This window comes from Nycticebus coucang, chromosome 12 (assembly GCF_027406575.1).
Source record: "Nycticebus coucang isolate mNycCou1 chromosome 12, mNycCou1.pri, whole genome shotgun sequence".
In the NCBI taxonomy this organism is placed as follows: domain Eukaryota; kingdom Metazoa; phylum Chordata; class Mammalia; order Primates; family Lorisidae; genus Nycticebus; species Nycticebus coucang.
Window position 1 is genome coordinate 25,825,305 of NC_069791.1, and position 23,431 is coordinate 25,848,735.

Below are 23,431 nucleotides of genomic sequence, written 5' to 3' on the forward strand. Positions count from 1 at the left end.
TCTGACAAAGTTTGACAGACATAAAACAAAACAAAACAAGAATAGGCAGTAAAAACTTCACTATCATAGCTCATTGTAGCCTCAAACTCCTGGGCTCATGGGATCCTCCTGCCTCAGCCTCCCAAGTAGCTAGGACTACAGCCATGTCCCACCATATCCAAATGATTTTTGATTTTTTTGTAGAGATGCTGTCTTGGAATATTGCCCAGGCTAGTCTTGAACTCCTGGTATCAAGTGATTCTTCTATGCTAGGATTATAGATGTGAGCCCCTATGTCAGGGCCTAGTAAAAAAATTTTTAAAGTACAAAGAAAGGTACAACTTTACAAGAAATTAGAGTATTGTACTGGCACATGAAGATTAAGAAAGACCTATGGAAAAGTTAAGAAGGTACCAAAACAAATCCAGTATATACAGAAAGTTAGTATATAAAAAAGGCGATATAACAACTACCTAGGGAATAGATATATTTTTAAAAACTTGGATTGATGGGTGGCGCCTGTGGCTCAAAGGAGTAGGGCACTGATCTCATATATCGGAGGTGGTGGGTTCAAACCCAGCCCTGGGCAAAAATTGCAAAAAAAAAAAAAACTTGGATTGATATAAATCTCACACTTTAAGTAAAGATAAACTCCAAATAAAGACCTAAGTATAAACACATGTAATAAAATCATACTAATATTAAAGGAGAAAATAGTGAATTCATTTATAACTTGAGAGTGTGTTGAATCTTTCTAGTTAAGTCCAGAAATAATAAATGAAAATATTTATAAATTAAACTTCATAAAAACGTTGTCTTTTGCAAAGAAATACTATAAGCCAGGGAAACAAAACAAATCAAAAGCCAGTATTAAATTACAAGAAAACATTTGTTACTTATGTAAAAGCCCTAGGTATCTTTAGTATATAGGAGCTCTTAAAACGTCAAGAAAAAAAGGCCAGGGCAGCGCCTGTGGCTCAAAGGAGTAGGGTGCCAGTCCCATATGCTGGAGGTGGGGGAGTCAAACCCAGACCCAGCCAGAAACTGCAAAATAAAAGAAAAAAGAAAAAAAGGCCAAAAAGCTAACTGGTCAAAAAATATTAACGAAGAGTTCACAGAAAAAGAAATACAAATAGCTACTGAATATTTTTTAAAGACATTCAACTTCATTCACATGGAAGTACAATTTAAAACTTCTATCTATCTATTCATCCATCTTTGTATAATTTACAAAAGCTCCTAAGTTTAGCCACAATCCCTGCTGGTTAGGCTGTGGAATAAAAGGCACTTTGCTGGTGGAATTGTCAAATGGTGAAACAAGGAACTTGGCTATATAGAACAGAAAACTTGAAATTTGGCAATACCAGTTTTAATCTCCACTTTACTCAGCAATACCACTCCTGGAAATTACCCCCAAATCGCCTCCACATGTAAGAAGCATATGGACAAAATCATTTACTTACAACATTTTTAAAGAAAAAAATGCTGGAAAATGCCCAAATGTCTGGCAATAGGACACTGATTTAAAAATCATAGTCCATGCACACAATGGATTATTAAATGGTCATAAATAAAGGAAGAAGTATCTAGTGCTAACATGAAAATATCTCAATGTGATACAAAATATCCTATATTACATTTAGACTGAAAAAGGCAGGGACTAAGACTGAAGGATGTGTGTGGGGTTATACACATTTTAGGCTTTATTTTTTAAAAAAACATAGCACAGAATGATAAATGAAAAAAAAATAAGTATATGTAGCAAAAGGAAATAGGGAAGGAAGGATCGGGACAGGAACCAGACTTAGTAAGACTAGTGTTTTATATATATATTCAAACAATTAAATTAAATCAGAAATAAAAAAGGTTCTAGGTATCCTCACAAACTAAATAATATGAATAACCAACCTAGCACAGAACACCTAAAAAGTGCCAGATAAACATGAAACTTCGTCCACACAAAAACAGTATAGAATGAAAAGACCACTTAAATATGAAGCATTTGCTACCCACAAGCCAACAAGCAATTTGCATTCAGGATACATAAAAATAGATAAGATAGATATAGATATATCAAGGACATATCCCATAAAGAAAACCAAACTTCAGAAAAGAAACATGGGCAAAAGACATGAAAGGCATTTCACAGATGAAACACGAACGGCCAATTTATCTAATTAGTAATAAGAGAAATATAATTAAAATTAGAACTGCAATGAGATATCAGATTACCAACCATGATAAAAACTGACATAGTTTGGTAAAAACATAACAACTAAGATTCTTTCCTTTTGCTAGCTTAAACTGGAACAACTTTAGAAAATAATTTTTTATCTTGAAGAGGTAAAGATGTGCATATCATATGAAATAGCAATTCCTTTCCTAGAAATATATCTAGAGGAACTTGTCATACATGTGTGCAGGGAGAAATGTCAAGAATGCCCAAAGTAGCATGTTTATCATTGTAAAATATTCATAGTGGTCCTTTCATGTGAGTACAATAGAAAGCTGTAGAACAGTAAAAAAAAAAAAAAAAAAAAAAGGGAGGGAGGGATAGAAAGAGGAAGGGAGGAAGGGAAGAAGGAAGGAAGTCAAAGTGAATGAACCTCAAACTAAAATATAGGGTTTTATGAAATAAAGAAAAGCGTGCTGCAAAAAATTATACGGAGTTTGCTTCAATGTGTAAAAAGTTCAAATTTAAGCAAAGGAAAGGTATGCCTGTGGTATCACAAAAAACAAATTCAGGATAATAGTTACCTCTGGAGGGCAGAATAGGAAATAACAATTGAGGATACGTTTAAAAATATGCATTATTTCTTAAGCTACATAATGAGTACAAGGGTTATGTTTTATTAATGTTATTATTTATTTATGTATGCAGTCATCAGGTACATTTTATAAAATGTGAAAGTAATTTTAAAGAGTCAACTGCATTACTACTCTGAAATATATATTTACTGGCAAAAATCTAAGAGACGTTTAAAATTTAACTGATTTATATTTGTCAGTATTTAAAAAATAAAACTCACGTATACAGTTATACTGACATATTTTCTTTGTAGATGTTGGCATGCCTTTTAAAGAACATTTTCCTCCTTCCACCAGATTCTAGAAGAAAACCAAAATTTTAATTTCCAAGTATGTATAATATTTACTTATCAACACCACCATTTTATAGTAATTTTCCTTTGCAACACTTTAATAAGTTTTCCTGTGTATATATATTTCTCTTTTCATTTTCAACCTTTATTGTTATAGTCTATATATGTCTAGTGTAAAATATATAGATTTGTTCCTTCTCAATATGGTATTACTTGAATCTTGAGAAGTCAACCCCTTCGTATTTACTATGCAGTATGTTAACTGCTAAGCAGCTTTCATTCTTACACGCTGTATAGAACTCCCATTTCACTTTTCACCTTGATCAGGTTTCCTACTGTGACATCACTATTCCTTTGAATTCAGAAGTTCTCCCTTTTGTTTCCACTTCTTTAGTGATTACTTCCCCATTTCTAACAGTATTATTTAATCTGCATTCCTATATTATTGCTTTAAAATTAAAGTCATTATACCCCTCTTCCATCTTCAACAAAAGGATCTTAGGAACACTACTCTTTCCCCATCAAAGAGGTCTGGTTTGTTTTGTTTACTTGTTTTAGCTTTTAAGTTTTTTAACCTGTTCATAATCCCCTTTTCAGGAGGGTACCTCTATATTATTTGTGTTTGGGAAAATGAGTTCTTTAAAAGAGTAATAAGACAACATCCAACAATACCAACTACATTCCCCTCCTGGAAAGTCTCTCCTTTCTTCTCTCCTATGAACGTTCTCCTGGTATTCCTCAAACCTCTCCAGGAGCTCATTCTCAGGCTCTCTTTCTGGATTCTCTTCTCCTGCATGCCCTCCAACCTGAAATGTGGCTTCTCAGGCACCTGTCAATTATTGTACTTTATTCTATATCATTTCTCCTGAGAATAATATCCATGAATGTATTCAGTGACCACCTACAAAATAAGACTAAAAATCTCTTCTAACTTCAAGCCCTGTCAATACAGAAGCCCACTATATACACCTTCTTACAAAGACAGATTTTTCAGAAAATGCTCAATAGGTCTTACTTAACTCATCATCTCCCAGAAATCTAGTCCTCTTCTAAATCAGAGCAGGTATTTTTTTTAAGTATAATATAAAATACATAATACTCAAATATAATTATTTCTGTCTCATATAATAAGCTAAAATGAATGATCCCAGTAAGCAGGCAATTTTCTTCCACATAGTGAATTATCAGAGACCTGGTCCTTTCCATCTTGTGGCTTCACCATCCCTTAGGTCCTTTTTTCCATCCAGACCCAACAAGAAAGATGTAACAGAAAAAATAATTCATACTTTTTATAATCCCTGAACTAAAAACGATGCACATCACTTCTGCTAACAACTCTTAGTGAGGTCTAGCCATACGGCCACATGCACCTGGGTGGATGATTAGGAAACACGCTCCTTGGCTGGGGAGCCATTTCACAGTGGCAGCTCTATTCTAAAAAGAGAGGGTGCATGAATTTTCGTGGACAATTACCCTTTTCTGACACCATCTCACCAATTACTCATTTATTCAAATCATAAATTCAAGTCTTCTTTGATCAATTTCTTTCTTCTCCCTTAACTAATCACCAAATCCTATCAAATCTATATCTAAATATTCTTTCTCTTCATCTGTACTCTACTGCTCAACTCCAAATTCTCATTATTTCTTGCCCTGCCTTGAGATTTTTCGCTAATCAAATCTCTATTCACCATTGGAAGAGTCAATTTTTTTTTTTTTTTTTGAGACAGTCTTAGTCTGTCACCCTGGGTAAAGGGCATTATATCTCACAGTAACCTCTAGATCCTGGGTTCAAGTGATCCTCCTACCTGAGCCTCCAGAGTAGCTGAGACTACAGGCACCCACTACAATGCCCAGCTAATTTTTCTATTTTTATAGAGACGGGTCTTACTCTTTTTTAGGCTGGTCTAGAATTCCTGAGCTCCAGGGATCCTCCCACCTTGGTCTCCCAAAGTGCTAGGATTACAGGCATGAGCCACCATGCCCAGCTGACAGAGTTGATTTTTTAGTACCCTAACGTCCTTGTACTCTTCGACTAATATTTTTTTTAGTGGATCTCTGCTTGGTGATAGGAAATTAAACTGCTACATATTACTCAAGATCATTTATGACCTGGTCTTTTGTATTGTCCAGAATTACCTCCCTCCATTCCTATACCCCTTGAAATTTATGCTGTGTATGGCAGCAATAACAACTAGAATGAAACCACGTAAGCAAAGTTTCTAAAACAAGCTGTATTTTCTCACATGTTAGTTTCTATCTATGTTGCTCCTTTTTCTGTGTCTATTTGGTAAACTTATTAATTGATAATTGTGTCCAAGAGTTATCTCCTGCATATTTTCCTCCTGACTCCATGTGAAAATTACAAGTGTCTTTAATTAATCTCCTACTACTCCTTGTACAAACTTCAGTTGGAGCAATTTATTTAAATGTATTAGATTTTTTCTGTTTCTGACTAGCTGCTAGACAAAAGCTTCTCAAAGACAGAATCAATGTCCTTTCCTCTCTGCAAAGTCTAGCTTACAACAGAATGTAGTCTTCTTGAGAACAATTATTTTATTTTTTGCCACTTTAATCCTGATGTCTAGCATATAGGAGACATTTAATAAGAGTCTATTAAATGAATTTATAATATGTAGTTGGTGCATATTTATTGAAGAAAAAAGAGAAAATGATATAATCCAAAATATCAAATCAGATAAGACAGGTGTTTAAATCTTGGCTCAAGAGCGTGAGCTTTAAACAAGTTATTTAATCTTTCTAAACTTCAGTCTTTCTTGCTTCAGTCTTTCCTGCTTTATAGGATCAGACTCTTGCAGATTATAGATAAAGGACATAACATTCTTGGCACACCCTTATTATGAAGAGAGATCTTAACATTATATAACCAATGTCCATGCATGTTTCAAATATAGTCTGGTGAATATATAATTATGTTCACTGGTAGCAAATTGAAACCTAAAGCATTTTCCTCTTGAAAGAAATTTTATAAAACTTATAGGAAGTATTTAAAATGTCCTCTAAACTGGTTTGTCTCAAATAAAGTACATTATAGTTTCTGAAAAGGTTTTATTAATCTCAAGATCTAAGCTATAATTTCCCCAGAATAAGAAAATAAAAGAATAAGCATTCACCTAAAAAGAAATTTACAAATAAAAGAAGCCTTAAATCAAAGTATATTATAAATACCAATATTAAAATATGATATGATAATACAAAATGATTTAATTGGAAAGATAATGGGCAAATGGCTTTACCTCACCAACTCCAAAGTCCCATGATTGCTTAGAGTGCAATTCTTCCAAAGGGATGTTACCCCTAAGGGTTATAAATAAGATAGCATTAAAATTTGCTGTATTCCCTCTGAAAATTGTTCTTTATTATGGTTCCCAAACTTGCTTCATATCATAATTATATAGGAAGCTTTTAAAAAAGTAAAAATTCATAAGCTCCATGCCAAGGATCCTATTCATTACATGCAGGTCAAACAGTATTCTATGTTTTAAAATCATCCCCTCAAGTAATGTGGATGTGCAGCCAGGATTAGGAACCATGTTCAGGAGGGTGGCGCCTATGGCTCAAGGAGTAGGGTGCTGGCCCCATATACCAGAGGTGGTGGGTTCAGCCCCAGCCAAAAACTGCAAAAAAAAAAAAGGAACCATATTCAAATCACTTTAATAAAGTACATTTTAAAAGTCAAGGTTTAACATGATGTTTTTCATTCGTAAGTTTTGGATTTTGGGAGATTTAACAAAGGAGCCTAATTTGTTAATTTTACAAAATAAGCTGTGAGTCTGTATTTTAATTAACCTGTATGTGCCAATCTCGTAGAAATAGTATCTATACAATCATTTTATCATAATTATTTCTACTATTTCCATAAGACATCACTTCCTGAATAAAAATATCTTCTAGTTCATAATTTCCTATCACAAAGATTTGGTTAAAATGCTATTGTTACCAAAAAAATTAGGACTATTTGGAAACTACTAATTAAAATAAAGCTTTCTTTATTTTGTTTTTAACATGGAGTCTCACTTTGTCACCTTTGGTAGAATGCTGTGGTGTCATAGCTCACAGCAACCTCAAACTCTTGGCCTCAAGTGATTCTCTTGCCTCAGCCTCTCACTATAGAGGTAATAGGGCCTGCCACAGCACCTGGCTATCTTTTCAGAGACAAGGTCTCGCTCTGCTCAGGCTGGTCATGGAACTCCTGAGCTCAGGCAATCCATAAAGTTTTCTTTCATTACTTCTAAATACAGACTATTATATAGGAGAACTAGTAAGACAGTCCCAAATTCTAAGGAATAAATATCAAACCCTAATGAATGAGTTTAAAAATCACTTAAATATAGAACATACACCAAGAAGACGAAGCAAAATCTGGTGGAGTCTAATTGTTTTTACACATAAAAAAATATGTCAATGATGGGATGGAAGAAATAGTAATCTTTTGTTTTCTTTCAATGTCTTTGAGCACATTAATGAAATGATAATCTTGAACAGACAGAAAACAGAGAGGAAAATGAGGGCAACTGCACTGTATACTGAGAATGTACACTGACATGTCGAGTGCTGATATGCTTGTTTACACAACTAACATACAGAATAGGGTGTTCTAGTTCTAACTCTCTGTTCTGATTCTACATTAACTGAGCAAGCAAATTCATAGGGAGAGCTACCTGAAAAGTAAGAAAATGTACTTTTTCTTGCCAGTAGACATTTCTATACATGTGACCCTTTTATTTCTTACTATCAATTACATTGTGACATTCTGGTGGGTACATGAGTCCCTGGACACTTAAGTCAATTTCTTTAAATCTAATCAACACGTAATGTTAAAACAGGAAAGTATTTGGAGGCTGGCAAATATGAGCCCTATATTCTAAACTAGGGCGATTCTACCATGATTGTGACAATTGAGGCTTCATTGGAACCAGGATGCCCACCCTCAGACAACAACCATCTACTTCACTTGGCATTTTAACCTTAAATATGCATTATACAAGATCTTGATTTTTATTTCCCATATTTACCTAAAAACTTACATAGAATTCACTGGATAATTCCGGATATTTTTCTTTAGTGTCTTCTCTTGGTATGCATCTTCAAGTTTTTCTTCAAAAATAAAATTATGTGTTGGGTTAAAAATTTAGTATAGTCTATTTTCCTTTTTCAAATCAAAGTATATTGACATGACACATACAAAGGGAAATCACTGATCCACAATGTTGTGTAATAAAAAGCCGTCCTATTTGGGGTTTCAGATTCTTCTAAACACACATGCAAATATATATGTGTGTGTGTGCATATATATATATAATATACAAATACATATACTAACACTGAATACACACACACAAAAGAATAGTTATTATACTTTCCACGTATAACACTAACCTTTTTTTTCAGGGTTAGTTGGGTCATAATGCTTCCCGACAGGTGTACTAAGATCATTTCTTTCATTATTGTTGTACTCTTTCTGATTGTTCTTGGTTAGCTGATGTTTTTCTGGATAACTTGTTTTATTAAAAGTTGAATTACTAAAAGTAAACTCTGGAACTGTAAAAATGTCTCTAATGCATCTATCAGTGGCTACACAAACATCTCCCATACTATCATAATCACACTCGTCAAACGTTTTCTTTATCCTTTGTTGATCTATGCTTAATAAATTGATCATATTTTGACTAACGAAAGAGTCACACTTCTCTGACAGAAGGCTAGGAGTTGGCTGATTTAAATCATCAAGAAAATTTGAAACCTCTTTTCCACCTTTTTCCCAAATACGTTGTACTGATTGTTGTCCAGTAATGAAGTCCACCTGTCTTCTTTCACCCGTGTTTCCACTGTCTTCACCCATAATTACAGCAGGTCTTTTAGCAAGCAAAGTCCTATTTCCTGGACTTTGGGATAAATAAAAATGTACTTAGCAACAAAAGTACAGATCATTTGCATTGAGAAACATGTACTTAAAAGTTAAATTCTTAGAGAACATATTAAATAACTGCTAACATTTACCTAGACTATGTTTTTATATTTAAATAAATAATATTGCTTTGGATGAATTTGTCTAATGTGCTCTTCTAATGACTGAGTATAAAAATAATCTATACTAGGTTTTTATTTCAAAATGAAAAATTAGTGCATGGTTCAATTTACTGTTATGTTAACAAAACAAGATATGACTAACTTATATCTTCTGTAATAAAGTCTAGCAAGTAACCCAGACAACCACTAAATGTCACTGCTGCTCCATTTAACCTGAGAAAGATATTTTGCAGACTGAGCAAAGAAAATTTATTCCCAATGTTAGAGCATCAAATCAAATAGTTATGAGAATATTATAACATGGACATAAACACAACTATGAAGTCCCAAAGAAAAGCAATATAGATACAAATATGTACATAAATTTAATAAAGCCATTAAATAAGATGAATTAGATAAAAACTAATTAGGTAAAGGAGTAACTTATGAGTTCCCTTTTAATTCAGAAATGACAATTCCAGGTATAGTCCAACTTATGTATAAGAATCGAAGGTATGATAGGAAATAGTTACAAATCAAGACTTTTAAAATTTCATTATGAGTGACTATCTAAAATTTACTTGGGGTTGGGTTGTTCCAGAGGTTGAGGGTAATGAAGAAATTCAGAGAAGAAACACAGACTTCTAAGACTCTGATTTCCAATATTTTAAGATATTCTTCAAAATTTAATGAGCACTTACTGAATTCAGGCACTAAACCATGTGTTGGGGACAGAGAGATAAAAGAGCTTGGTTTGGTATTAAATAGATTAATGTTTTTTACCCATGAATGTTCATGATCCTCCAGTGTTTTGCAATAAGGATCTTATTAGTTTTTTAGGCAAAATAATGTTATTTTGCTATACCAAAAGACATAATCTACAGATGTAATAATATGCACCATTAACACCAGAGAAATTTCTATTACTCTAAATGGGAGAGTAGATGTAAAAGCCCTGTATAAGTTATAAAGCACACGATAAATGTGAACCGTCATGCTTAAAAAGTATTTTAAGAATTCTGACTCAGGAGAATTATTCATTAAGAGATTTGAATAATAGAGAAATGTATAATACACACTTACTGCCAACAAGAAATTTACAGTATGGAAGAAAAGGAAACAATTACAAAGTGATAAGTGTTACCCTATAGACAAGTGCTATCATAGTAAATTTTTTTTTTTTTTTTTGCTATCATAGTAAATATACAAAGAGGAGATTCTGCTTGAGAAAAATCCAACAAGTGGCTGATTTAGGGACTGAACACTGGGAAAAATTATTACTTGTCAAATATTACGCAGCCGTAAAGAAAGATGGAGACTTTACCTCTTTCATTTGTACATGGATGGAGCTGGAACATATTCTTCTTGGTAAAGTATCTCAAGAATGGAAGAAAAAGTATCCAATGTACTCAGCCCTACTATGAAACTAATTTATGGCTTTCATATGAAAGCTATAACCCAGTTATAACCTAAGAACATGGGGAAGGGGTAGAGGGAGGTGAGGGAGGGGGGAGGATGGGCAGAGGGAGAGTGATTGGTGGGATTACACCTGCGGTGCATCTTACAAGGGTACATGTGAAACTTAGTAAATGTAGAATATAAATGTCTTAACACAATAACTAAGAAAATGCCAGGAAGGCTATGTTAACCAGTGTGATGAAAATATGCCAAACGGTCTATAAAACCAGTGTATAGTGCCCCAATAATCGCATTAATGTACACAGTTATGATTTAATAAAAAAAAATCAGAGAAATGACGGTAAAAACTGAAATCTTATTAAAACAAATCAACCCATTCTATAATAATTTAATGTAAAATTTATTAAAAATTATGGACTAACATAGGGACAAACCATTATTGAAATGAGTTTTTTATGAGTATTCAATAATTTTTCATTTTATTTCAAAATATTAAGAAGGTACAAATGTTTTTGTTAAATAGCTTTTCTAATGCTTGAGTCGGGGCTATTAAGTGTGTGGATCACTCAAACAGCGTTCATTTTACCCATTATACCCCTTTCCTTCTAACCCCCTATGCTGCTTGATTTCCAGTGACTTCCCTCTGTCCACATATATTCTCAGTGGTTATTCTAATTTAATAGAGAATACATGTGGTATCTCCATTTTTGAGATACTTCACTTAGGATAATGACTTCTTGTTCCATTCAATTTGCTATACAGGCATTAGTTCAGCCCTTTTTATTGCTGAATAGTATATAGTATACATATACCACATTTCATTAGCCCACATGAATTGACAGGCACCTGGGTTGAATCCACATCTTTGCAATTGTGAATTGTGCTTCAGGTGTATTTTTTATAAAACGACTTTTTTTTCCCTTTCAGTAGATATCCAGTAGCGGGATTGCTGGATTGAATGGTAGGTTTACTTTCAGTTCTCTGACAAATCTCCATACTGTTTTCCATAGAGGTTGTACTTATTTACAGTCCTAACAACAGTGTGAAAGCATTCCTTTCACTCTGTATCCTTGCCGGCATCTATTGCTGTTGGACATCTTAGTAAGCCATTCTATCAGGGATAAAGTGATAGAATTGCTTTAATTTACATTTCCCTGGTGATTAGTGATATTTAGCATTTTTCATATCTAGGTTAGCCATTTGTCTACCTTCCTTCATGTCCTCTAACCAATTTTAAGGGGACTGTTTATCTTTTTTTCTTGCTGAGTTGCTTGAGTTCTCTGTAGATTCTGGATATTAGCTCTTTATTGGATAGTGTGCAAATGTTTTCTCCTGTTGTGTAGGTTCTCTATTTAGCCTGCTGATCGCTTCCTTTGCTGTGCAGAAGTGTTAATTTAATCAAATGCATTTATTTTTATTATTGCTGTAATTGCCATTGAAATCTTAGTTATAAATTCTTTGCCTAAGCCAATATGTAGAAGAGCTTTCCTTACATCTTCTCCTAGAATTCTTAAGGTTCCATGCCTTACATTTAAGTCTTTTATCCATCTTGAGTTAATTTTTGTTCATGGTGGGAAATAGGGATCTTGTTTCATTCTTCTGCATGTGGCAATCCAATTTCCCAGCACTATTTAGCGAATAGGGCTTTTTTTCCCCAAGGTACATTGTTGTCTTCTTTGTTAAAGATCAGTGGGCTGTAGGTAGATAGTTTTATATCTGGGTTCTCTGTTCTGTTCCATTGGTTTATGTCCCTATTTTTGTACCAAAACCATGCTGTTTTGGTTACTAAAGCCTTGTAGTATAATTTGAAGTCTAGCTATGTGATGTCACCAGATTTATTCTTTTTGCTTAAGATTGCTTGGCTATTTGGGCTCTTTTCTGCTTCCAAACAAAGAATAGCATTTTTTTCTAAATCTGTGAAATGTGACTTCGGTGTTTTGATGGGGATTTCATTGACTTATAAACCACTTTGGGTAGTATAGACATTTTAACAATGTTGATTCTACTAATTTATGAGCATGATCTGTTTTATCGTTTGTTTCTATCATTTCCAGTTTCTTTTATCAGTGTTTTGTAATTCTCCTTACAGAAATCTTTCTCTTCCTTGGCTAGGTATATTCCTAGGTATTTTGTTTTCTTTGTAGCTATTCTGAATGGTATTGAGTCTTTGATATGACTCTCCGTTTGACTGCTATTGGTGTATAGAAATGCTACTGATTTGTGTGCATTGATCTTGTAACCCGAGACTTTGCTGAATTTCTTTATCAATTCTAGGAGTCTCTTAGAGGATCAATAAATATTTAAGGTATGCCACCTATTTATGTAGTAGGAAGATGCTAGAGCTTATATTCTCGTGAAGGAAGATAATAAATGAATAATAAATGAACAAGATAATTAAGCATCAATAAGTATAAAAGATAATAATGAAGTAAACAAAAAGACAAGATAATTGCAGATGCCAGAAGATCACATGTGTGGTTTTGTGTCGGAGGTCTTAATTTGAGGAAACTCCCTAGTGAGGATGTGATGAATGAGCTAAAGATACAGAATAGTTAAATACATATCTGAAGAAAAGCATAAGCACATTGCAGGGAGATAAAATAATAACCACAAATGTAAGGCAGCATATTTGAGAAAAAGAAGAGCAAAGCTAGCATAGAATCAGTGGAAAACTTAACAACCAAAGGCTAAAAGGTACAAAAGGGGCCATATTATGCATAGCCTTATTTTTTAAAAGAGTAATAAGAAAACATCTAAAGGTTCTATGTACAACAATAAAATAGATTTGACTTGCTTTTGACTTAGAAAATATCATCATTGTGACTCCTGAGCAAAGAAGAATTTCAAGATTTTAATCTGAACAACTGAAATAAGAGGGATCAGATTTACCCAACTAATTATAAATTGGACAAAATATATGAGACAACAGTTTGCAGACATGGGATACCAAGTGAAGTAAGATAATGATCCCTGAGAAAGACAAAACAAATGAGAAGTCTATAATTGCTCCTAGCTTACTGTCTGGAGAGAATATCCAAGCCACAGCACAGGGAGGAGAAACCTAATTGGAGCCCAGCTGAGCTCTGGGTCCAGGGAGATTGCAGAGGATAAAGTTCACAGGCAGAACACCACAAAGGAGAGTACATTAAAGAGAAAGCTCCAGAGATCTACAGATCTCCAGTTCTTCTCAAGTCTTCAGCTAAATACAGATCACCACAAGCATGTGAAGAAATTACCTAAAACAGTGAAAAGAATCACCCAAGATAAGAAAATAGGATAACTCCAGATTATACAGGGCTGGAAAAATTTTGTGTTTTCACCCACCAGAGCAGAAAACCTCAAGGGAATCAAGAAAGTACTCAGAAGGGTACTCCCTTAGCAGTGAGGCAAAATTAGCCATAGACTGAAAGTTTATTGGTCCTATTTAACAACAGTTAAAAGCAAACCTCAAAGAGATCATATTATTTCTTTTTTGTTGTTGTTGAGACAGAGCCCCACCCGATGCCCCTGAGCACAGTACAATAGTGTCATAGCTCACTGCAACCTCAGACTGCCACAGCCTCCTGAAGCCGCTGGGATTACAGGCTTGCTGCGGCGCCCAGCTGGGTTTTTCCATTTTTCTCATGAGCTAGGGTCTCACTCTTGATCAGGCAAGTCTTGAACTCCTTAGCTCAAACAATTCTTCCTCCTCAGCCTCCCACAGTGATGGGATTACAGGCGTGAGCCACCGTGCTGGCAGATCATATTATTTCTAAGTAATAAACTGCATCCAAAAACAAAGGCTAGGACTATTTCTAGGAAAACAAAAATGTCTAGCAACCAAAAAAATAAAACTCACGATGTATAGAATCCAAAGAAAATTACAATGCAAAAGCAGAAAATAGCAATGGGATGAAAAATCGATTATTAGAAACAGGCCAAGAAATGATAGATGATAGAATTCATACACAAAACATTAAAAGAGCTATCATAACAATATTCTATACATTCAAGAAGATAGAAGAAAGGCTGAGCATGTTTAATAGATAATTATGGAAGATATAAAGAGTTAAACTTCAAAATTTGAAAAGTACACTAAATAGGATTATTGGCAGATATAGCTAATAAAGGAGATACAATTAGTAAATTTGAACATACAGCAATATAATCTATAAGAGTGAAATAATGAAGGAAAAGACTGTTAAAAAAGGAAATAGAGCATCAGACAAAAGTTGAAGTAAACTAATTTACTACTTTCAGTCCTAAAAGTAGAGGGAGACATCAGAAAAATATTTGAAGAAATAATGGCTGGAATTTCTCCAAAATTGAAAAAAAAAAATAGTTAAGTCCAAAAAGTAATAAAGCTGAAATGCAAGAAACATTGTGGCAGGTGCCTGTAGTCCCAGCTACTCGGGAGGCTAAGGCAAGAGAATCGCTTAAGCCCAGGAGCTGGAGGTTGCTGTGAGCTGTGATGCCACAGTGCTCTACCCAGGGCGACAGCTTGAGGCTCTGTCTCAAAAAAAAAAGAAAGAAAAGTAAAAGAAAAAGAAAAGGAACATCCTAATCAAATGATGGAAATCAATGGTAGAAAAGCCATGATAGATAAATCTAAAAAATGGAGAAAAATTATATATTGTATAGATATTAAGATAAAAATGACAGGAAAACTTCTAGTTGGAAACAATGCCAAGTCAAAAGACATCTTTCAAAAATAGGAGCACAATCAACATACCAAAAATGACAGCATTAATCACAGCAGACCATAAGAAATGTTAAGGAAAGTGTTTCAAACAGAAGGAAAATGTCACCAGGTAGAAATCTAGATCTATACAAAATAATGAAGATCATTAAAAATAATATATCTATTATTATTAAAGTAACAACATGGGTTTTCATTTAACTTTCTTTAAAGCAAAAATTACAATGTATTATTGAGTTTATGATATATACATAAGGGAAACATAGGAATATAACAACACAAGTGCCAAGGGGAGAAAGAAAAGTATATTATTATAGTATTCTTCTAATTGAAATGGTATAATATAATATGAAAAGAGTAACAAATTAAGCTATATCTTATAATCTCTAAAGCAACTAACCCATAAAAACATAATGGACTTAAGAGCTAATAAACCAACAAAAGAAATCAAATGATGTCATGAAAATATTTAAACCAAATAAAGGTAGAAAAGAAAGAAAGGGAACAAAGTCTACATGGGACAAATAAAAATAGCAAAATAACAAATTTAAACGCACCCATATAGGTTTTCATATTAAATGTAAACAATAGCCCTGGCCACAATATAAGTCTTAATAAATTTGAAAGCATGAAATCATATAGAGTAATGGAATTAATTCAGAAAAAATAGGAAAGTCTTGAGGTTTCTGGGAACCAATAAAAAATTCTTAAATAAACCATGGACTGAAAAAGAACAAAAAAGAAAAATAAGAAAGTATTTTGAGGGCAACGCCTGCAGCACAGGGTGTAGGGGCTGGCCCCATATACCGAGGGTGGCGGGTTCAAACCCGACCCCACCAAACTGCAACAAAATGTTGTGGCGAGTGCCTGTAGTCCCTGCTCCTTGGGAGGCTGAGGCAAGAGAATCGCTTAAGCCCAAGAGCTGGAGGTAGCTGTGAGCTGTGACGTCCCAGCACTCTACTGAGGGCAACAAAATGAGACTCTGTCTCTAAAAAAAAAATAATAATTAAGTGATACATTTTACTTAGTGATTTTTTTTCCTGTAAGTATTAGTTAGGTTGTTAATATTTCTATGTGTCTCTTAAAATCAAATTAATAATAGCAAATATAGAATACTACAGTTTTTTTACTGCCTTTAACATCTCTGCTTACCTGTTTAATCTTTCAAATGATGTTCCAAATTGTGCTATATCATATGATGGACTGAAAATACTCTCACTCTTATTTAATGTGGAAACCAATGAATCAGAACTGTTTACATTAAGCTGAAAAAATTAAAGAAACTGTCAAAATAATAAATGTACATACAATTTAAATAATTTAACATAAAATGTTATTTAAGTGAACTACATCTACATTCAAAAATGTATTTTTTGTCTAAAAGAAAGTAATGTTAGTCCTTATTAAAAACAAAATAAATACTTTTCAAAAAAGAAACCAATACTAGGATTTGAATGATGATTAAAATAACATACTGATATTATGGTAAGGTAAAAACTACCTCAGAGTTTAAAGATTAAAACAAAACAAAACAAAACACTCAGGACACCGGGATCTTAAGTAACTAAAAGTTAAATTGCTCTGACCGAAAATAACAGTCTGTCTTAATGAAGTAGTTGTACTTAACTCAGTTCTTCCATTTCTGGAGTAATCTTAGACTGCTACTTTAACGTTTCTGAATATCAATATTATTTTATTCAAAATAGAATTAGTGTGTAAAGACTACTGTGAAAAGCAGATGATATAATCCATTTGTTAATGTGGAAGATGCCATATAACTTATGCTGGCCTAATACTAATCTAGCCAAAAATAATTTATACATGTAATATATCTGATTTAGAATCCTTGAAACATATAAATAAGATGTCTTAACACAATCCATGACAGAATAGTCAGAAAAATAGGAGTAGGATTCAAAAAGAGACAGTGAGAGTCTTTGGTGAAAAAAAGAGAGATTGAAGTCAGAGATGGCTGACACTAACGTCTCAGCTAACTAATACATCTCAGAGAGATTGAAGTCAGAGACGGCTGACACTGACATCTCAGCTAACTAATACATCTCAGAGAGATTGAAGTCAGAGACGGCTGACACTGACATCTCAGGTAACTAATACATCTCAGAGAGATTGAAGTCAGAGACGGCTGACACTGACATCTCAGCTAACTAATACATCTCAGAGAGATTGAAGTCAGAGACAGCTGACACTAACGTCTCAACTAATACATCTCAGTCTCAAGAGAGACAATGACAGAGGTACAGAGATCAGGTCACCCCTTGAAGAGAGAAACAAACCCATCAAGAGAGAAGAGAATACAATGTTACATATTGGCTCAATACAATACAAAAGCCCCAAACCACTTTTTCTTCTTACCCATTTTCTTTGGTATTTTGTAATTTCATTTTAACTCTTCTTACTTTTCTTGAATTCCCTCCAAGTAAGCTATTAAATACTTCTCTAGTATTTCACAATGTGACACTATGATTGGAGAAAAAGACTAGCTTCTCTTTTCAATCTTCTACCATATTAAGTAGAAGATGTTAACATTTACCTCTCAAGAGTTAATGATTAACCTGCAGTCTATAGAGTGCATAGGCAAGAAGTAGATTGTTTAAGTAGAGTTAAGTAGAGATTATTCAATGCTTTATTTTCTATCCCATAAACTAATAGAGCAAGGACGAGTAATAAACTGATCTAGAAAACAAAGTTTTGTCCTATAAAATAAACTGAATGGATAATTGAATGTCTTTCATTGCATCATTCAAAAATTATTGGGCCCTTACATTAATAAGGATGGAACATATCAATGGAATATTCATTTTATCTTCTCTGAGAAATAGTAAAACGTACCTTAATAAACACTTCAATAAATATGCATTATATATAACTATATAACATATATAAATATGATACACTATAAGATACAGCTATAATTTATACATTTACAAAATATAAATTATAAATCAATTCATATATAATACATATATAAACATGGTATAAAACCACTGCATGCTAAAAATGGGAGAAATTCAAAACTAAATATTTCCAGTAACAAATACAGTGTTTAATAACTATTCTCCTTATTACCATTAGACATTAGTATAGTAAGCTTTAATAATTTTATTTTCTAACTCTCTATAAATTTGGAAGAAGATCATTTCCGGGTTTGTTCTATGACAGATATATTTTAGAATTTTAACATTTGCATATTTTTCTATTTTCAAGTTTGGAACACACAATGAATGAACATCTTACCACCATATACCTCCATATAAATATATTTACTACATATATTTTATATTTTATATATGTAGTAAATATATATATATTTTATATATGTAGTAAATATATATAACACTAAATATAAATATATAGTGTTAACTAAAGTGCATCTAAAAAGTGGTCTTGATCTTTCAAATCAAAAAAAGAATCAAGCCATCATAATTCCTACTTTAAGAGACTACTTTGATGTCATTGAGACGGTATTTTGCTATTTATATTTCCTATATCATGCTATTGAATCTCCTTGCCAGTAACAACTAGTAACTTACAGGAATTATAAATGTCAATTACTATGTAACACAAATTACTATGTATTTTCAATTTTGCTATCAATAATTTTCTAAGAAAATAATAATTTCTAAGGTTTTTTAAAGAACATTCTAGTTTGGGGATTCATAATCCTCTACTGAGCAGAGAATTAAATTTTTGACCTAAGAAAAAAATTAGGAGAGAAATTATAATTAATTTATCCTTACGTTATCTAATTTGGTTATCTATATAGAGATTCATAACATATATTTTACATTTATACAAGAATAAAGATTATATCACAAAAAAACAAAGATATAAAGTGCTAAGAACTAATGATTCAAAGGTACCTGCTCATCCTGCTTTTATTCATATGCAACTTTCTGAGTACTAGGTGTTATTCTGGGAGTTAAATTTAGTTTTGGAATATGTCTGCTAGAAAATGAAGATAATTCTGCTGAAAAGGATGGTGGAGTGAAACTACAATTTTCTATTCTGTTGAACTGAGGTTCAGACATATTATATAAGTCCATGACTTGTGATGACTATAGGGGAAAAAGATTAAATCATTGATATTGCCAAAATACATAAACTACAGTTGAGGAAAGTCACAACAGTGAAATTAAAATAAGCAAAAAGGGCATGAGTTGCAATATGGAAAGGCAAACCATCAGAGCTGGCAGAATTTCCTAAGCTGAGAGACTTGTCAACTAAAATTATACTGAAGAGCCCCTCTCCCTCTGCCACTGCCCCCCTGACCCCAAGCTCCATTCCAATAAGCCAACTTGTATTGACAGGAAATCTGAGTGTCATTAATCCACGTTTCAAGTGACGAGATTTCCAAGAGATTTTAGTATCTTTCTCATTGCCATTATCTTTCTCATCTAGTTTAACTCTGGCAATTCAAAGAAAAGAAAGGACAGTTAATAATATGGAATTGGACAGTAATCAAAATTTCAAGCTTTAATAATAATCTGTTATTTTTAATTGATTAAAAAGTTTATTTGCTATCCTTTGAAAGAGAAATCATCTTGGGATCATTGTGAGGACTGGACATCACAATCTGATATAAAATAGTCATGTGAAACCAAAGAAAGAATCCCTCGTGAACTATCCTTTGAGCTCATCAGTAACAAGCAGAATCAGATGCTATGCACACATAGGCCTGGTCACATTCTCAGTATTCCACAGGGATTTTCATAAGCAATCAACTGAAATATTCTTACAACAGTATAGGTTTCCTACATTGAAAGTCTTTTAAAAGGATTATTTTAGAGACTGGAATTTTTTTTTTTTAAAGGATAACTAATTTCCCCTAATATTCAGAATTCAGATCATTTGGTGACATGTCACCACTGTTAAAAGAATTTTTTAAAAAACTCACCTGAACAGGGCCAGGTTCTTCTTCACTACCTAGTCTTTGAGAGTTTATTCTAATGAACAGAAAATTTTAAAGTTAAAAATATAAATGGCAATAAAATTGTCTTTTTATATATTTAAAATTCATACTGTTCTACACAAGCACAGAAAAGAGAACTCTTAAGAAAATCATTCAAGATCATAATATTACTAAATTTTTTTTTTTTTTTTTTTGGCCAGGGCCAGGTTATGAACCCACCAGCTCTGGTGTATGGGGCTGGCGCCCTACTCCTTGAGCCACAGGCACCGACCCAATATTACTAAATTTTATAAAAATTACATTAATACTAAAATATATTTTCATGATAAGTCAAACTACATGTGCTAAAACACTTTAGTCATTTGATGAGGGTCTTAATAGTTTTATAACACAGCTAGCCAAACAAAAAGAGGAGTTAGAAGGTAAGCCCTTTGCACATTTTCCAGCAAATAACACTATTAATAATACCCATTTTAAAAACCTAACAATAGGGCGGCGCCTGTGGCTCAAAGAGTAGGGCGCCGGTCCCATATGCCGGAGGTGGCGGGTTCAAACCCAGCCCTGGCCAAGAACCACAAAAAAAAAAGAAAAGAAAAAACCTAACAATATAAATATTAGCTAAAACCTACTTGTCTTCTGTATCATCAAGGCAGAGTTTAGAAGGTATACAGTGAGGCGACACTGGAAGTTCTAAATCGTGATTTCTTAGGGGCATTTTTATATCTCTATTCATATTCACATGGACTGGTTTTCTCACAGCTTCTATAATAAAAAATATATAATTTTAAAATAACAAATATTTTTAAAGTATTATTTGATATGCCATGTTCACCAAATCAATGTGCATCTAAGAAATTTTACTAAAACATTCTGTAAATGCTAGAAAAAATCATTATAGTACTAACATTTATCACAGATAATTAAAAATATCTTTTTCTTCATTATCTTATTAATAGGAAATCTTCCTCCAAGATTTCTCTGACCCCCAAAGATACAGTGGGTACCAAAAAATATATATATACATTTTACGTAAGAAAAAATATATTAAAATTGTAATACTCAATATATACTATAACATTTATTATCTTGTATACTGTATCTTATATCTTTTGTAATTGCAGAAATGAAACTTGCCTTGAGTATTACAATTTTAATACAATTTTTTTTCCTTTCTTAAGATGTGTATACATTTTTTGGCACCCTCTCTATATATGTTACAAATTCCTGTAGCACTAAATACTTTCTCTGTTACAGCACTTTCCACACTTTATTATACTCTATCTCCCTCACTAGATTTTAAACTTTATCTAGGGCAGAAGCCTTGAGTTGTTTATAAAAGACATCACTGTTTTACCTGTGAACATTTTTACATATTCTACTTTCCTGTGAAATGCTTTTGACACTCACCCAAACTATATACACACATCTAGGAGGATTTTCTATCTTCCTATAAAACCCTGCCTCTCTGGGCAAAAAATTGGTTTAGCAGTAGCCATGTTATCAAGACAAACCAACAATTGTATCCCAGCCCTCTGGTTGTAAGTGAAATTTTTCCACTGCTGAAACCTGGCACCAGCAGCACAAGGCAACCTTCCAGTAGAATTTTAGAAATTTGGAACTAGAGAAATAATTCTCAGATTCTCTGATGACAAAACTAGAAAAAAATGACCAATATTTGTTTCTTAAGGCCATGTTTGGAGCCTCAATCATGAAGACAGCCTGAGAGAAGAAAGCTAATATCTGAAGAATCATGATTTGTGATAATATTCAAGTACTTGAGTCAAATTATCTGTAAGGTCCACTGTGCCACCATTCTTCCTTTTAGTTAAATAAGTAAAAATATTTCTGTTTTGACTTTCAGTCATTCGCTGCCATGAATCCTGACTAATAAAGGTTTGCTTTCTATTTTATCTCCAGTACCCAATACACAACTTATGATAGGTACTAATTAAACATATGTTGAAGGAATTAAAATAAAATGAAGGAAGACGTAATGGGGTTCAGGACACATTACCCCCAAATATGGCACGTTAGCATTTGAGAAAACAGTAGGACCAGGAACATCACTCTCACCTTCCCCCATTCTATAAAGAAGTAGGTCGTAAAACTTAGGAAGGATTTTGCTGAATTTCCCCTAAAAGCAGGTCATAAAACCCATATGACTTCCTTACATCCAGAAGAAAGGAACATCCTTCTCTTTGAAGACAGAGGGTCACAAAGAAGAACCTGAACAAACAGACCTTGCTAAATTCCCCTCAGTTTATGACTATTAGATTATACTTTTTTAATCCAATCATTCTTCTCCCCAGCTTTCTACTTCTTCATCAAACCTAGCATAAAAAATGAGGTTTGGGCAGTGCCTGTGGCTCAAAGGAGTAGGGCGCCGGCCCCATATACCAGAGGTGGCAGGTTCAAACCTGGCCCCGGCCAAAAAAACTGTAAAAACAGAAAAAAAAAAAAAAAATGCAGGTTTATCCATTTCTTTGAGTCTTCGCTTCCTTATGAAGGTTCTCATGTAACATAAAACTTACTAAATATGTATTTCTCTTGTTAATCTGTCTTTTGTTATTGGGGCCTCAGCCATAAACCTAGCAATGACTGAGAATATGAAAAGAATATGAATTCTGAGAAAAACATATTCTTTCTCTTCTACAAACAGTAATAAATAAAGGTAAATGCATCAGACAGATTTCCAACGAAAGGTTTTATTCCAAAAGTCCATGAAGAATTTATTTTTCCTAAAGTATAATTGAATATACTTGTGTAAACTGTCATCTGTAGCTAGAGAATGAAAACAGCAGAGAAAGGAAATGAGAAAATACTAATGATACTATCATCAATTTCTTCCCCTCCTTGATGAATTGTCTCATTTTGTGCTCTCATTTTATCACTTGCTTTAGCAATTAAATCTCGGACATAGTTTCCTTGAGAGAGAATAAAAATATTCTCATTAAACTTTTTATTTACTTGAAGAATCAAAGTGCAAGACTAAATGGATTTTAAAATATTAGACTAGTATAATTAACATCTCAGGAATGTGTAAAAAGTAATTCAAATTATAAGACAGAAAACAAGTTATTTAGGCAAAAATTTTTTCAGCTCACCCTTTCAAACAAAGTAGTAAAAGTAATTTATTAACATTTATTAGCATTTATTCCCTGTTCTCTAGTTGAATTTGGTAACTATCTGCTCAGATATGTGTAGAATAATGTAATAACTGAAAGAACTATACTGCAACAATTTTAACCATACCTAATAAATTTTATATAACATATACAACCTAAAAATAAAATA

General features: G+C 33.1%; 1 protein-coding gene across 1 annotated transcript in view; it reads right to left on the minus strand.

Annotated features, from left to right (window-relative positions):
- C12H12orf40 (chromosome 12 C12orf40 homolog) overlaps window positions 1–23,431 on the minus strand; it is a 37,141-nt gene that overhangs the window by 8,102 nt on the left and 5,608 nt on the right. Inside the window, 9 exon segments of the mRNA XM_053557901.1 lie at window positions 3,027–3,087; window positions 6,338–6,398; window positions 8,129–8,198; window positions 8,481–8,986; window positions 16,360–16,472; window positions 18,340–18,342; window positions 19,089–19,283; window positions 20,123–20,171; window positions 20,767–20,899. Coding sequence (XP_053413876.1) covers window positions 3,027–3,087; window positions 6,338–6,398; window positions 8,129–8,198; window positions 8,481–8,986; window positions 16,360–16,472; window positions 18,340–18,342; window positions 19,089–19,283; window positions 20,123–20,171; window positions 20,767–20,899 — 1,191 coding nt within the window.